Raw genomic sequence first — 15844 nt, 5'->3', positions numbered from 1 at the left:
AAAATCGGAAGCTTTCGCGCGCAATGGATTCGTCATTTGTTGTATTAACATCGACATCATCAGTGCTACTGACCGGAACGAGCGCTTCATGAGTTCAACCAACATTTTCATCATTTGCTGCTCATCGTTTGTTTATTAGTTTTTCTCGATCTTAGTGTCATCTTCTTCCCTCGTGTTTTTTTGGATAAAAAAAAAAAAAAAATTCGACTTTCATTAACAACAAAACACACATTTAAGTGCTTGAACAACATTCTTCTACAAGATCCGGCCGGAAGAGGAAGAAAACAAGAAACAATTCATCTTCTTGAAAGAAACATAGATTGTTCGGCTTGGCCAAATGACCTGGGAGTGATGCCAAGCACCATCAGAGGTAAGGATTTCGAACATTTTTCGATTTTGGCCTTTTTATTATTTGCATCGATAGATGACGGCCAATCTACGCGATTTCGTGGTATATATCGAAAAAAAAAAAATAGCCAAGAATCTATATTCCCCCATTGCCTTTAAATTGTACGATAATCCTGTCCGATATGTGAGGCTTCTTTTCTTGATTCCAAGGTGAGGCCTTGACGATTATCCTATAGAGACGCACACAAAAATGTCTTGTGTTTTTGTGGTGGCTTTTTTTTTTTTTTTATCGTGTCTACACACGAATAACATTCGAAAAAAAAAGAAGAAAAGAAACGATTGTACAGTTATAATAGCCGATTACTAACCCGCCGTGTCCAACACTCTACACGATGGAAAAGCCGGTTGCAATAAATGCCTCAAACTGGTTGCCGAAACCAACAGTTGGCCTAGCGGTACAAACCGGGATAAGAACCAAGAAGAAGAAGAAGAAGAAGAAAAATAACATATAGACACACACACAGAGAGAAAAAAAAAATTGAACGCGGGAGGTGAATAACCGCTGGCTCGTCCGCGGTCAGTAGGACTCCCGAGGACGTGCTCGAGCTGTTATATACGGCTCTTCCCCTCCCCCCCCCCCTTTTTTTTTCCCCTTACCTGGAATTATATAAGAGTATATTCTTCGACACTTTTGTATTTCTGACCGATAAATAGGAAAAAAAAAAGGATTAAAACGGTTTAACTTATTTTATATAAAACGCGCTTCGTCGACTCTGAGCTGCCCAATTGAAATTCATCTTCCGTGTCGATTTTCAATTCGAAGAAGACGGCATTCTTTTTTTATTTTTTATAGCTTTCAAAACAAATCGAACCCAACCGATGGATTTCATCATTCAAAAAAAAAAAAAAAAAAAAAAAAAAAAAAAAACTGGACCCTTTCAATTTGATTTTTAAAACGGTTGATTGGAAGATTGAAAGCGGAAGAAGTGATTCCACCATCATCGTGTCGTTTAGTTCATGTTACATTTTGTTTTTCACTGTACATGTACATTAGTGGGACATGTGAGCGCGTACGGTATATATATATATATATACGCCCCAAGGATTTATTTTTTTTTTTTTTCTTTTATCTGCCCGGCACTACTATAGAGCCCGTTTCACGTTATTGCACCTTAACAGTTCAAACAATTCTTTTTGTCTTCGTTCGTTCGCGGTGCGTGAGTGCATGTCCCGTTAGTCTTTCACCAAGTTATTCTCCTCGTTCTTCCCTTTAGGCTAAATCACGAAAGAAAAAAAAAAACAAAACAACAACTACGACTACTATAAAGCTGCTGTTAACTTTGGCAATGGAGCGACAATGCCGCAGATGGAAGAGATTCCGTTCCCTCAGGCGTTTTGAATATTCTTTTTTTTTTTTTTTTTTTACCGTTCGCTGTGACGTCACAGCGATGCACACACCTTGAAATGAGCCAGCAACGCGTTGCCTTTTTTTTTCTCTCACTCTATATCTTTTTTTGTTCGATTTAAATATACCGTTGCTAGCGGAGGAAGGGAACGGAGAAGACATTGCGGTACAACTCACGAACGAACGGCACGAGGGGACTGGGTCACCATAACCCGACCCGGAATCTCTTTTTTTTTTTTTTTTTTCTTCATTAATTCTTTTCATGTTCAACCACCTGTTGTATTTTATTTTCTTTCTTCCATTGCCTGCGATTCCGTTTCAATTATTTCTCTTTTTTTTTTCAGCACCGCCCCCTTTCTTTTTTTTTTTTCTTTACTATTTTTTTTTTTTTTTACATTCATCCAATCAGCACAAATGAAGTACGATAGGCTTCCAGGGAATCATGTATTTTTTATTTTCAAAAAAAAATTGAAATCTTGTAATTTGTTTCCGTTTGAATTCAAACCGAACGAAGCGGCAGAAAAGTTCACGCGAATATTTATTTATTATCGTGCCAAAATAAAAAAAAAAGAAACAAAGTTGATGGTGGGTTGAAAAAAAAAAAAAAGAAATATTTTGCGGAGGAAACAAATAAAAATCGAGGAATTGCTCATCATCGTCAAAAAAGAAAAACGATAACAAATGAGAGCAAAAGGAAAAAAAAAAAAGAAATGGAGTGAGGGCCAGGGTTAATAGACTCTCGTTCGTCCTACATTTTTATTATACGACTGGTGATGCCGGTATCAAATAAAAAAAAAAAAAAAAAAAAACGGAACCGCTGACAAATATCCGGTGATGTCTTTTTTTTTTTTTTTTTTTTTTCTCTCTCTCTCTCGTGAGTCGTGCACGCACCCTGTCGTCGGTTGCGGAGAAGCGCGCGCGGACGCGGAAATTCGACGCTCCTGGACGTTTTTCACTCCTTTTCCACTCCCCCCCCCCTCTCTTCTTATATATTTTTATTAGAAAAAAAAAAAAAAAAACAGTTTTTTAGCGCGTAATATCGACTGGCTTTTTTTTTTTTTTTTTTATTATATATGAGGCCAGCAACCCTCAAACCACCCACCCAGTTCTCTGGTATGGTAATATTATTTAGGAAAGGAGGTGGGTGTCGATGTGACACAAAGTCAATGCGCCGCTACGAACCGAATAGTGAAAAGAGATATATTACACCCGTCTCCCCGTGTAATCATTTCCTTTTTTATTTTTTTTTATTTTTGTGTGTTCCCCTTTGCCGATCTCAGAACGATCACAACCGCCAAACCTATCGGTCGTGAATATTTCCTTTTTTTTTTTTGTTTTTTTTTTTTTCGTTCGAAATTGATTCGATTACTTGCAAGATACAAGTGACCGGTGCTTTCAATTTCTCTCTCTCTCTCCCTTTTTTTTTTCTCTTTATTCTATTCGCCATCCTCTTCTTCTTCTTCGTGTAAGCTCTTTCGGTTTGGAAAGTGAAAGTCGCTGAAATAAAAAAAAACAAAAAAAAAACACATCGGCTAACTGAGAACTGCACGACGACGACACGACCAAAAACTTGAAAAATAACGCTAGAGGGAGAATACACAACGAAAGATTTTGCTTATGTGCGTGTGTGTGTGTGTTGTAGAGAGAGAGAGAGAGGGGGGCATTCTCCAGCGCTTTCAGTAGCCGCGCGGATCGTCGTGAAAGTGGAAGTCTGCGGACTCGAGTGCGCGTTTTCGTTTCATTTTTTTTCTTCGCTCGATTATTGAAAAAAAAAAAAAAAAAAAAGTTCCCTCTGCCTTTTTGGATTGGCCTGTGCGGATGTGATTTGTCGTGCGTTTTCTCGCTTTGGCAATTTTCTGAAAAGGAAGAATAGAAACACAAACTTGCAACCAATCGAAGACGTTCGTTCAGCGTGCGAAATGGTGAAACCGAGTCGACTGTCTTCGCCCAGCGAGCCGAGTCTCTACTCGTCCTGGGCGGATCATCCTGGCCACCATCAACATCATTTGCATCATCATGGAGGTTCGGATGGCCATCACCAGCACGCCAATCATCCCGACGAGCAACACGCTCACCATCAGGTGGCGATGAAAAATGGCGTCGCGGGTCCTCCGGTCGTCTCCATGCTCAACCTGTGGAATACGAGTAGTAGTAGTGGTAGTAGTAGCGCTAACAGTAGCAACAACAACAACAACAACGGCCGACCTGTTGCGACCAACAACAACGACGACAACAGCACGGCCGAAGATGCCAACGAAGACGATAACAACGACGCGTCCGCGTCGTCCAATCACGCGGCTCTTGCCGAACACAACGATCTCTCTCACGCTCTCTCGCCCTCCGCCATCGGCTCCATCAAAGGTAAAAAAAAATCAAAAAAAAAAAATCAGGAATCAAACAAAAAACAGAAAATCTATTTTTTTTTCTTTTTGGCTTTTAATGTCGTACACTCTGACGAAAGAGAGAAAGGTTTTTTTTTTTTTCCACAAGTTTGTATTACAATTTATTTTTTTCTTTTTTCTTCTTACCGCCACTCCCTGTGCGTATGTACGCGATCCACACCCAAAAGGAAAAAAAAAAGTTCGTGTATGTTTTGTTTTTCTTTTCTTCAGCAGCAAAAGAGAAAGTCTCTCTAGTAGCACTACATACTACTCCACCTTGAAGTGGTATAAGGACCCGTTCCGTTCACTCACCTGGTCCCTCTCTCTCTCTCTCTCTCTCTCTTTTCGATCCGCACAGAAACTCCATCAATTGCAATTTTATTTGTTCTTTTCGTATGTGGATAGAAAAAAGGAACGAGCGATTTGAAATGTTATCCAACCGAAGGGATCTCTACATTCGAGACGTGTTTATTTTTGCATATATTCCTCTCTTTTTTTTTTTAAATATATTTTCGAAATGAAAAACACAGACGATGGTGGGCGATGATTATTCGGGAGAGACGGACGGAGCATGCGAAAAGAAGGGGAAAAAAAAAAAAAGGGAAAACCTTTTCTCTTTTCTCTCTTTTTTTCTTATACTTGTATAGATGCAAGCCCCAAAGTCAGCTCGCGCGTTCATACTTGGAGTGAAAGTTGGCTAGAGCTTTTCTCTTTCAATTCCAAGAAAAACGAAATATCCTTGTCCCCCCCGTCTTTTTTCAACGGCTCTTGTGTCTGTACATTAAAAATAAATGGAAGAAAAAAGTGCAAGGGAATTATAAAAATTAAAAAAAAAACCCTATCTCGATGCTAGGATATGCTCTCTATAGTGCCTCTTGGGTTTGTTCCCAGAAATGGGATTTCTCTAGTTGTATTTTTATGTTTTTCAAAATTTCCCGCGCAGTCCCCCTTTTTTTTTTTTTTTGACGTAGCGGTGGCGATTGGCAACTCTGAATTTGTTTACTTTTTGTTGGTTTGTCTGGTGGCAATAGCTGATGAGGTTTGAGGAGGTTGATAGACTGGCAACGCTGGTTAATATAAAAAAAAAATACGTTTTCATTATTAATTATTATTATTATTTTTTTGAAGTGAAAGAATTGAAAGAACATGTATGCGAAAACTCTTTCTGAAAAAAGTCTGGTGGAAGACGCCGACTCGAGACACTAGCGAAGAGAAGGTACATGAACAACAGCGAACGAGTCATTGACCGCTGGATCCGAGCCAAACTACACAGTGACCCATTTTCCTCTCTCTTTTTTTTCTTATTCGTTCTCTCTCCTTTTTTTTTTTTCTGAACGAAGTAACGGTATCTTCGGCAACGCCATCTTACGGCAATGTCCTCAACCGCACGACGGGAGGATCATTTGTCAAAGCAAATGGACAAGACGAAGAAATGCGAAAATCATCAAACGAAAGAAAGACAAAAGAAAGAAAGCAAATGATGAACGGCAACAGAAAGTCGATGAAAAGTGTTCCGCGAACCATTTGGGAAAGAATACAAAATGGCGAAGTATCTGAAAGTGATTGAAACAGGTGGGCCCACACAAACTATATACAAAGGTCTAGCAGACGTAGCACAACCAATTTCGCCAGGTCATGTTCGACTGTTTTTCTTGTTTTTTCTTAGCTTTATTTCCCATTTTTTTTTGTGTGTTTTTGTTTTGGAATTAATATTATGTTTATTACGAACCACTTGAAACAAAAAGAAAAAAGGTTTTATTTGTTTCATTGTCTTCAGTTTTTGTCCATACAAGCCTAGAGGCGTAGATAGGCCCCAACGACCGATACCCTTCCCCTCCCCACCCTCTTCAAAAGGGAATCGAAAGAAGGAAATGATGCTTATAGGATTCATCGTACAGTATATCCTATACCTTATGTACAGTATATACACACACAAACACACCACACACACACACACACACGAAATACCTAAAAATCCCGCTATTCGGGAGAAGGCGGTGGTCGGGTGGGTTGGTGGTGAAGAGGCGAAGGTCGGACGACGGCAGTGCCCGTTGTAAAACTTCGGCCTGCCACCACCAGGCCCAGCCGCGTAGGACACGCACACTCCGCCCTCCTGTTCAGTTGGTGTCCGACCGTCGACGGGGTCGCATCGTTTTGTGCGTGTGCCACTCGTGTTCACCTCCTCCTTTTTTTCGACATTTTTTTTTATTTTTTTTATTTTTTATTCTTCTTTTTTTTTTTTGTTTTTCCTCCCTTTTTTTTTTTTTTTTTAATTTCAACCACCCTCATGTTTTTAACTTTAAGTTTGGCAAAACACGTTTGAGGTTATTCAACCCAACCGAAATTCTCGTGTGCGTGGTGTGTGCGTGGTGACTGTGTCTTTGAGACAGAAAAGGAAAAATAAAAAACTAGTGAAGTGTGTTTGTGAAACGAAAAATATCGCCCCATTCAATGGTGGTGATTGTTTCTTCGGTTTTCTTGTGAGCCCCAAACTTGTCTGGGCGTGAAAAATTCGATTGATTCGTCATCTTTTTTTTTTCCACCCCTCCTCCCCATTCACTCACACACGAACAAAATTGTTCCCAACACCATCCAAGTACGGTATCCTCTTGATTTTCACACATTTTTTTTTTTAAATTTGGCTCTGTTTCGTTAAAGCAGTCTGATCAAACACGAGGCAGAAAAAAAACAAGATGGTTGAACCAGTCGTACAGTCAAATAATTTATAGATCGATTGATTTGTTTCGTTACTCTGCCTCCTCTTCTTCAAACGATTAGTAAAATTAAAAAAGAAGTAGAAAAACAAAAAACAAAAAATGAAGAAATAGTCACACACATTTCTTGTTGCCGCGCCGAAGTAGCCGAACCCGAGCGAAGGAGAGTTCATCGAACTGTGTGTGTGTGTGTGTGTGAGTGTGTGGGGGTGATTTCCTGCCTGGCCCAGTGTGTACGTCTCAGCAGTAGTGGTGTGTGTGTGTGTGTGTATCTGAAAAAACTCGGGAACGTTTCGGGCGGGTTACCTTGGCAACGGCAGCACACGACGTGTTGGCATTCCATTTTTCTTCTGTTTAGACGTTAAAAAAAAAGAAAAATTCATATTGCAATCGAATTTGCCAGTATCTCGTTAGACCAATCGCCTAAAAATGTTTAACTTGAAAAGACAAACACATTGTAATCTTTAGGAATGGTAAAAAGATTTGATTTATTCATTTTTTTGTATGTGTGTTCCATGTCAGGAGTGAGATAGAGTTGGGGTCCCTACAGAGACACGGAGTTAGTTGTATGGTGTGTATGCACTAGCGGCCGGTCATTGAACCCTCGAGTTCTTTTTTTTTTTCTCTCTTTCCTTTCACAGTGTGGTTGGTGGCGGGCCAAACCCGAGCTCAGCTCGCTAGTCGAGCCTTATCTCTCTAGCCATTTTTTTTTTCTTCTTCTTTGTTTTCTCAATCCACCAACATTTGAATAGTTTTCTTTTTTATTTCGTTGGAAAAGAAAAAATCTGAAAGACCTGAAATTTTCAAAATGGTGTTCGAATTTTTTTTTTTTTTAAAAGAAAAATGCCACCGTCTTTGATAACAAAAGGTAATCTTCGGTTTTAATTTTGAAGAAAAAAAAAAAAGAGATCCCGTTAGAGAAATGAAACATGTGTCATTTGGGAAGGGCCAGACACCTGGTTGACGTCTTTCCATCATCGAAAAAAAAAAGTGGTGAGGGGATAAAAACTTAACGGTGATTTTTTTTTTTCTTCGAATAATAAATAATTTCGTCTTTTTTATTTCTTTCTTCCCTACAAGAAATTATACAGGTTTAGCTAGAAAAAAAAAAAATACAGTCCCTCCGACAATGTTCCCCCCTCTCTCCTTTAAGAAATCTAACGGTATTCGCCCGTAGAAAAAAAAAAAAAATGTCCTCCAGCTCGGAGGCATTTCTTTTTTTTTTCCCCCATGTTCGTTCGACCGGTTCTTCTTCTACTGTACATCTTTTATGTATATTCCGTTTTTTTTTTCGTCTACCGTATCGTTGTACCGTTTCTTTTATAATAGCCGCAGGTTGACACACACCCGTTAGACACACAAAATGAAATTGTATTCAACCATCTTTGCGATCGAGCTTTTTCTTTAACGAAACAGAGTTAAAAACAAATTATTACATCATCTTTATTTGAAATAATACAAATTATTTCTGTCTCTCTCAAATGGGAAAAAAAAAAATAAAAAACAAAAGGTCGATGGACTTGATCGTCGTTCAAAGGGAGCTCGACTCTTCATCACTACCGGCATCGAAAATCACCTGGAAACCCCAACAACGGCAATGAATCCTGTCGGGTGAACACATTTCTCGGAAAGGGGGGGGTGATCCGTCCGTTCTCGGGGTGGGGCTGGCCCAGAGCTTTACAAGCGCGCGCGCGCACCTGTACGAGTTGTGTGTGTGTGTGTGTGTGTGTATTGGAAAGAGAAAGAAAAGAAAAAATCACTTGGAAGCTGAAGGAAGAAAAAGAGCAGGTGCTTTTTTTTTTTGTGTTGGGAAGGAAGAGGGTGAAAGGGAAGAAATTAAAAGAATACGAAAAATAATCTTCCGTTATTCTTTTTTTTTTTTTGGCCCGACTTGCCCAGCTCGGGTTGAGCTCCCACCCCCCCCCAACAACGGACCCTCTTTTCCAATTTGGCGAAATTTTTTTTGTTTTTTGAAGAACAATCCAAACAAAAACAAATTTGTGGTGTCGTTGTCTTATTTTGCGTGTGTGCGTTTGTGAGTGTTAGACGATCTTCTATTGTTTTCGAAAAAAAAAAAAAAAAAAGCCGCGATCTCGCGATGATGGAAGCTCCGGCCGTCCCGGTGGCCAATCCGCATCATTCGATGGATATTCTCGATGAGATTTTCGGTAGTGAATGGTCGGCTGGGCAGCCGGGAGCCGACAGCCAACAACGATTGTTAGTGGTGAGTGGCGGTGTCGATTCACGGACCGATTTGGCGGTGCGTCGCAAAGGTGGCTGTTCCGAATCGGCACCTGCAACTGCCCCGCCGCCCCTCCAATCGATCCACCACCACCAACAACAACAACAACAACATCCGCCGACGTGCCTCACTCCCGGCCCGACGTTGAGCCAACACTCGACCACGGTCGAGTCGTGCTTCTCTCCGGCTGCTCCGAGCAGTCAGGAGACGAGCAGCGTCGTCGACGACAATGACAACGAAGCGCAAGACATTAGCGAGCACGAACACAACAACCACAACAACCTCCACAGCAAGTCGGGATCTGATTTCGCCGCCGACACGACGACTCCGCCGCCCAGAAGAAATAGTAACAATTCCATCCGAGGTTTGTTTTGATTCTCTATCGCTTTCCCTCTTTGGAAATTTCGACAAAGAGAGAAAGAGAGAGAGAGAGAGAGAGAACATGTGATTTTTTTTTCTTGTGTTGTTACCCTCGAGGTATTTTTTATTTTAGAGGGGTGAAGAAAACATGACGTTTTTGTTCACTCCCTTCCCCCTATATGTTGAAGAGACGAAGGCTATTGACCTTTTGAGACCCCGGAAGATATTTTTTTTTTTTTTTTTTACCTGGTTTATCGAAAAATAAAAAATAAATGCAACGCTGTTTCAAACTAAAAATTCAAATTAATAAACAAATTTTGTGATTTTTCTTTTTTTTTTCTAGCGCAAATCGAGATCATCCCGTGCAAGGTGTGCGGCGACAAGAGTTCGGGCGTCCATTATGGAGTCATCACCTGCGAAGGCTGCAAGGGCTTCTTCCGGCGCTCGCAGAGTTCCGTCGTCAACTACCAATGCCCGCGCCAAAAGAATTGCGTCGTCGATCGCGTCAACCGCAACCGATGCCAGTACTGTCGGCTACAAAAATGTCTGGCACTCGGCATGTCCAGAGATGGTAATTTTCTTTTTCTTTTTTAACACCATCACGCCGGAAAATCACGGAAGCTTAAAGGCCCGCCGGCTGGAGGTCAGTCGTCTCCCAAAAAAAAAAAAAAAAAAAAAAAAAAATATTTAATTCCCCCTCCCCCTTTTTTTTTCTTTTAAAAGTAAGGCCCTTTTCTTAGCCATATGGGGCGGGCTCTGTAGATGGGAAGCCGCCTCCAGGTATGGGCCAATCACCGTAGACTTCACCTGACACGGTCGATGGACCCTGTGTATATATTTCTCACACCCGACACTGTGTGTGTGTGCATCTTAAAAAAATAAGAAAAAAAAGGATGAATATAAGGGTGTGCTATAGAGAAAAAAAAAAAAAAGAAAAAAGATAGCGGTACTAGTTGTATACACACACTCACTGCCTTCTTCCCCCCTTTTTTTTTGAACGACGCTTCTCATCGCGCCTGACCCCACCAGTCACCGCCCTTTTTTCCGCCTCCTAACGGGACTTTGAGCCAAGCGCGCGCGCCCGCCAGTTTTTTTTTTTTGTTGGGGTGAACGACCGACCTTAGCCCGGGAGGATTGTACTCACTTGAGAGACGGACGAACGGATCCCAGAGCCAAAAAGTTCTCTCAGTGGGAGGAGGAAGAAAAAAAAAAAAAAAAAAAAAAAAAAGAGCTGGGCTCCCTTCTTCTTCTTCTTCTTCTTCTTGTTGACGACATTGTATGCAGCAGTTTAGGATCCTTTTTTTTTTTTCTTTCTCCGAGTTTTTCATATCTATTTTCAAACGTTGCCTTTGCCACTTCAATCCTTTAGCATAGTCATCTATTTTTGACTCTCTTTTTTTGTTTTGTGCAGAATTCACGTTGGTAATGTGACGGTACGAGTTGATTTGACCAAATGGAATTCTTTCGTTTTGTTTTTCTTTTTGCCTCCTTCTTTTTTTAATGATGGTGATAGGGAGAAAGAGAAGAAATCATTGAAACGATGATAGCCGACCAGACTAGACGATGACGTAGTCGGGAGGAGAGAGAGAGAGATAGCAAAGAGCCGCGTTCGGGACCCGTTTGCTACACACAGCTGGGGCTTTTTTTTTTTTTGTGGGCCAATGACCGCTAGTAAACCCTTGTGTGTATCGTCTTGGCTCACGTCGACATTATTGTATGTGTGTATTGCACACACACGCGCTCGCGTCCGTCAATTTTCGTTTTTTTTTTTTTTTCTCGTGAAAGAAGCTCGAGAAAATGTGTGTGTGTCGGGAAATTGTACACCTTATTGCTTTTTCGAGCTTAGTACAACAACAATTGGGGGTGAAATGAATAAGAATGGTTGAGTTGTTTAGTAATAAAACGGTCAGAGTAATTTGATTCACTTTCGTTTTCTGTTTTTCAATTGTTCAGCGGTGAAATTCGGTCGGATGTCGAAGAAACAACGCGAAAAGGTCGAGGATGAAGTGCGCTACCATCGGGCGCAGATGAAAGCCCAGCAGGCTGAAACGTCACCCGACAGCAGCGTCTTCGATAACCAACAGCCGTCATCGTCCGACCAACTGGCGCCCTACACCGGCGGGTAAGGAACAATTTTTTTCAACGCAAGATGGCACTTCTCCAAATATTTATTACATCATCTTCAAAAAAAAAAAAAAAAATATCAACATCGAAAAATCGATCTTTCGTGACGTGTGTGTAACAAGAGGATATAAAAAAAACCGAGTGCAATGACCTCTGGCTTCCTACACCCACACACGTACTCCGCACAATTTATTATTTTTTTTTTAATACAATTTTTTTGTTGTTGTATTTTTTTTAGGTATTCCAGTTACGGCGGTGACATGAGCCCCTACACGCCGTCCGGTTACGGTTTCACACCGACGCCCCACACCAATCAACCAGTACCTGGTGGAGGCAGTGGTGGAGGAGCCGGCGGAGGGACTGGCGGCGGAGGTAGCAGCATGAGTAGTGGAGGTTACGATATTAGCGGCACGACGGATTATGTGGACAGCACAACCTTCGACCCACGACAGACGCCCATCGAGCCGTTGCCGGACAGCAATCTGGTTTCGCCCGTCGTTTCCACCGGTAACACTAACGTCATTTGCATTAAGAAAAACAAATCAACACATTTACCAAACGCGCCATTTTATATTCGTCTTTTTAAGTTTATTCTTATAAGATTCATATTTCAAACTTTAAATTTTTTTTTTTTTTTTTTTTCGTTTGAGAAAAAGCCTTTGGAAATTCAGTTATAATTCGCATAACAATTTTGGGAGGGGGGAAGACCTTGAATTGATTTTTTTTTTAAATCTTTTCCTTGAAATTCATTTTGAATATTGCAAAACTCAATCGGCAGCTCTGAAATATAAAAAAAAAAAAATAGGGGAATGACAGAGATATGAATCAAAATACGCTGACAACTTGAGAGTGGGGGGGGGGGATCTCTTTATTAGTTATTTAAAAAGAAAAATCGAGTTTCAAATGTCAATCTTTTTCTATTACGAAAAACAAACACAATCTTTTTTTTTCGGGTTCAAAGTTTCACTCTTGATAACGTCGTGTTCGATTTCTTATGAAATGGTAACGGGATTCTTAATGCACTCCCTCCCTCTTTTTAACTTTTAACACACTTTTCTTCCCCCCCCCTCCCCCTTCGGGAGAACTGACGTAAAATTGAACGCGTGAAAAAAAAAAAGACACACGAAAAAGAAAAAAAAAAAAAAAATTGAGACACAATAAAAACAAGACAGCCCGAGGGTTTGTTGTGTGTAGGCTCTTCAAAAATGATGATGTCCGACTATCCGGGCGGAGTAACACTCTTTCCGGCCAAGAATCCTCGGCCGGGTCCCGATCCTGGTGGAGGTCGTGCCAATGGACCTCCTCCTCCTCCTCAATCGGTCGTCCTCGGTGGTGGTGGTGGTGGTAACACTAGTCTCGGTCAAGTTCATCTGAACGACCGATCATCGTCTGCCTCTCATCAACAACAAACTTCTTACCCAAGGCCTCCTCCTCTTCCTCCTTCTGGTAGGCTCGTTCAGCCCCACCCATCTATAAAACAAACTTTTTTAAATTTTAATTCAATTTTCCTGATCTTTTTAAAGAATTCTTCGGTGATTGTGTTACAACAATTAACTTGTTTTTTTTTTTTCTTTTATTTTTTTTTTTTGGTGGATGTTTTCTCTCACTTTACACTTGTATTTCTGATGACATAACAACTTTAACCTCTTCGGTCAAACTATTTAAAAACAAAGGCGCACTGATGGTGGTGGCTGGGAGCAGTAACGTCGGCAAGGTCGCGACCACATCGACTGACGATGACGAAGAGTACTTTGAACCGAGTAAGAGAGAGAGAAAGACAAAGAGAAAAAAAAATATTGGAAATGGACAGCGATAAGAAATTTAAAAAAAAATTAGTTGAATTAATTAATTTTTGAAAATGAAATGAAAATAAAATGTTAATGTTTTGTTGCAAAAACATCCGCATTGGAAATAGATCCCGTTCAGATCTCAGAACTGTTGGCCAAGACCATCGGCGACGCTCACAGCCGGACGTGTCTCTTCAGCGGGGAGCACATCGCCGACATGTTGCGCAAACCGCAGGATATTTCTAAAGTGCATTATTACAAAAACATGGTCAGTTGTTGTTTGATTTTATTTATTCCCTTCGTGTGGGGGGTCATCGCTAAAATAATCGCAATTTTTTAATTACAGTTTTTTTTTTTAAATTAAATTATTCATTTTTTTTTTTTAAATCTTATTCATTTATTTCTGTCTTTTTTTTTCCACTTGGATTATCGGCCACATTAAAAAAAAAGGCACAAGAAGAGCTCTGGTTGGAGTGCGCGCAAAGATTGACAGCTGTTATTCAGCAAATTATCGAATTTGCCAAAATGGTTCCCGGATTCATGAAACTTTCTCAGGATGATCAGATTGTTCTTCTGAAAACAGGTAACTTTGTATTCAATCACCTATTTTGATTCATTTTTTTTTAATAAGAAATTGTTTTGGAAAATCAAACAGGGAGCTTCGAATTGGCCGTTTTGCGGATGAGTCGCTACTACGACCTGAGCCAGAACGCGGTGCTGTTCGGCGATACGCTCCTGCCGGTCGAGGCTTTTCTGACACCCGATTCGGTCGAGGCCAAACTGGTCTCTTCCGTTTTCGATTTTGCCAAAAGCTTAGCCGAGCTCAAGCTCAGTGAAATCCAGCTGGCACTCTACTCCGCCTTCGTCCTCCTCTCCAGTGGTCAGTTCTTGACATGTCTATCTCCATTTTGTTTTACGATGTTTCGTTCAAATTATTGATACCAATTGTCTTTTATTTTTATTTTTTTTTTTTTGGCGAAAGCAGATCGAATGGGACTGAGAGGTACGCTGGAGATCCAACGGCTGGGCCAGGCCGTTTTGCGGGCGCTGCGTCTTGAATTGTCTCGCACGCATCGAACTCCTTTGAAAGGCGACATCTCCGTGGCCGATTCCCTGGCCGCCAGACTTCCGGCTCTTAGGTATGTTAATGTACTCACTTAATTTAAATGTGACACTCTCATTTAATCCCCACAATGTTTTTAGGGAAATCTCCGGACTTCACATGGAGGCGCTGGCCAGGTTTAAACGAGCCACGCCTCACCTGGAATTCCCCGCCCTGCACAAGGAACTCTTTTCTGTCGACAGTTAAGACGAAACACGACCTCAAAGAGTCCAGGTACATTATTGGAATTTATTTTTCAATTAATATTTTTTTGTCACACATTTTAAATAAGGGGGAATCATAACTAACTGTGTTTTATTATTATGATTTTAAAGTGAACGCGCGGGAAATGTCGATAGCGCACGTCAGGACACACACACACACACACACACACACATACATACATACAAATTGAACGTAGAGAGAGAGAGAGAAAGAAGACGTGAAGAAGAAAGAAGATGTAAACGTGGGAATGGATTGAGAAAAAAAAAACAAATTGTGAAACCACCGGATTTCTTCTCTTAAGAAAAAAACAAAAACAAAAAATCTTTTATGTATCATGTTTTTATTTGATTGTTTTGAAACATCTCCCTCCCGCGTGTGTGTGTGTGTGTGTGTGGGTTTGCCGACAGGCCACCGTTTTTAGAGCCACATTTTCGGGTTTCTTTTGGCGACAAATATTTTTATTTTCAACTTTCCCCCTTTCCCTCCTTTTACAATTTTATCGGACAACAGACAAGAAAAAAGACAAAAATTCAGGATCTATATTTGCTCTTTTTTTTTTTTCATTTTTCATGGCTTTTTAAATGAAATCATTCCCCCCCTCTTAGCTCTGTTTCCCCTCTTTATCTCCCCTATCTCTCTTATAAATGGGTGTGTTATTTTTTTCGGATTTCATCTTTGAAAAGGCAAAAAAAAAAAAAAAAAAAAAAAAAGAAAAGATAAAAAAAATTATTATTATTTTAAAAATTGAAAGCGCCTCTCATTATCAAACGCAATTGGGCAACAAAAGCAGGACTAATTTTTTTGGAATCAGTTTTTCTTAAAAATGTTTTTGATTTCAAATATTCCCGCGCGAATCCCGCCAATCATCAATGTATTCAGTATATATATATGTAATGTTAGACGACCAGGTATTTTTTTTTTTTTTTTTGAATTATTGGCGAAAAACAAAACAAAAACAATGGGAAGGTGAGAAAAAGGAAAAACAAACGTTCATTTGTTTTACTTTTTTCTCTCTTCTCGTTTTTGTTTTCTTAAATTTCGTTTTTGTTTTTAGCTAGAGGAAAGGAACACACACACACACACACACAAAAACTACTACCACCACCACCACTATCTCGTTGTTACAACGCAAATTCTGTAATACGCTGCCTTCGCC

At 40.3% G+C, this 15844-nt stretch overlaps 2 protein-coding genes across 6 annotated transcripts in view; one reads left to right on the top strand and one right to left on the bottom strand.

The window, feature by feature from the left end:
• Positions 1 to 15844, bottom strand: part of LOC130686725 (probable serine/threonine-protein kinase dyrk2) — a 49562-nt gene that overhangs the window by 26832 nt on the left and 6886 nt on the right. The window lies entirely within an intron of this gene.
• On the top strand, positions 240 to 14689 carry LOC130686729 (probable nuclear hormone receptor HR3). 5 transcript variants are annotated; one of them, XM_059494164.1, is made up of 11 exons: positions 240 to 370; positions 9794 to 10021; positions 11404 to 11572; positions 11813 to 12081; positions 12769 to 13020; positions 13248 to 13334; positions 13490 to 13629; positions 13812 to 13944; positions 14017 to 14241; positions 14347 to 14500; positions 14565 to 14689. In XM_059494164.1, the coding sequence occupies exons 1-11, from the start codon at positions 352 to 354 to the stop codon at positions 14668 to 14670; spliced, it is 1782 nt and encodes a 593-aa protein (XP_059350147.1). In that variant the 5' UTR covers positions 240 to 351; the 3' UTR covers positions 14671 to 14689. The 5 variants fall into 5 exon arrangements, with proteins under 5 accessions (XP_059350147.1, XP_059350145.1, XP_057365858.1 ...); XM_059494162.1 differs by lacking the exon at positions 240 to 370 and adding an exon at positions 3513 to 4114; XM_057509875.2 differs by lacking the exon at positions 240 to 370 and adding an exon at positions 8920 to 9454.

This window comes from Daphnia carinata, chromosome 2, assembly GCF_022539665.2.
Source record: "Daphnia carinata strain CSIRO-1 chromosome 2, CSIRO_AGI_Dcar_HiC_V3, whole genome shotgun sequence".
Classification (NCBI taxonomy): domain Eukaryota; kingdom Metazoa; phylum Arthropoda; class Branchiopoda; order Diplostraca; family Daphniidae; genus Daphnia; species Daphnia carinata.
The sequence above is the reverse complement of the archived record's forward strand: the minus strand, read 5'-3'. Positions and strand labels throughout refer to the sequence as shown.

What these genes read in the sequence shown, in the direction of transcription:
- LOC130686729 (XM_057509875.2), top strand. Translation starts at nt 8,947, where the DNA reads ATGATGGAAGCTCCGGCCGTCCCGGTGGCCAATCCGCATCATTCGATG. An exon ending in TAGTAACAATTCCATCCGAG is followed by an intron (nt 9,455 to 9,793) that starts GTTTGTTTTGAT and finishes TTTTTTTTCTAG; the next exon opens with CGCAAATCGAGATCATCCCG. An exon ending in TGCATTATTACAAAAACATG is followed by an intron (nt 13,630 to 13,811) that starts GTCAGTTGTTGT and finishes TTAAAAAAAAAG; the next exon opens with GCACAAGAAGAGCTCTGGTT.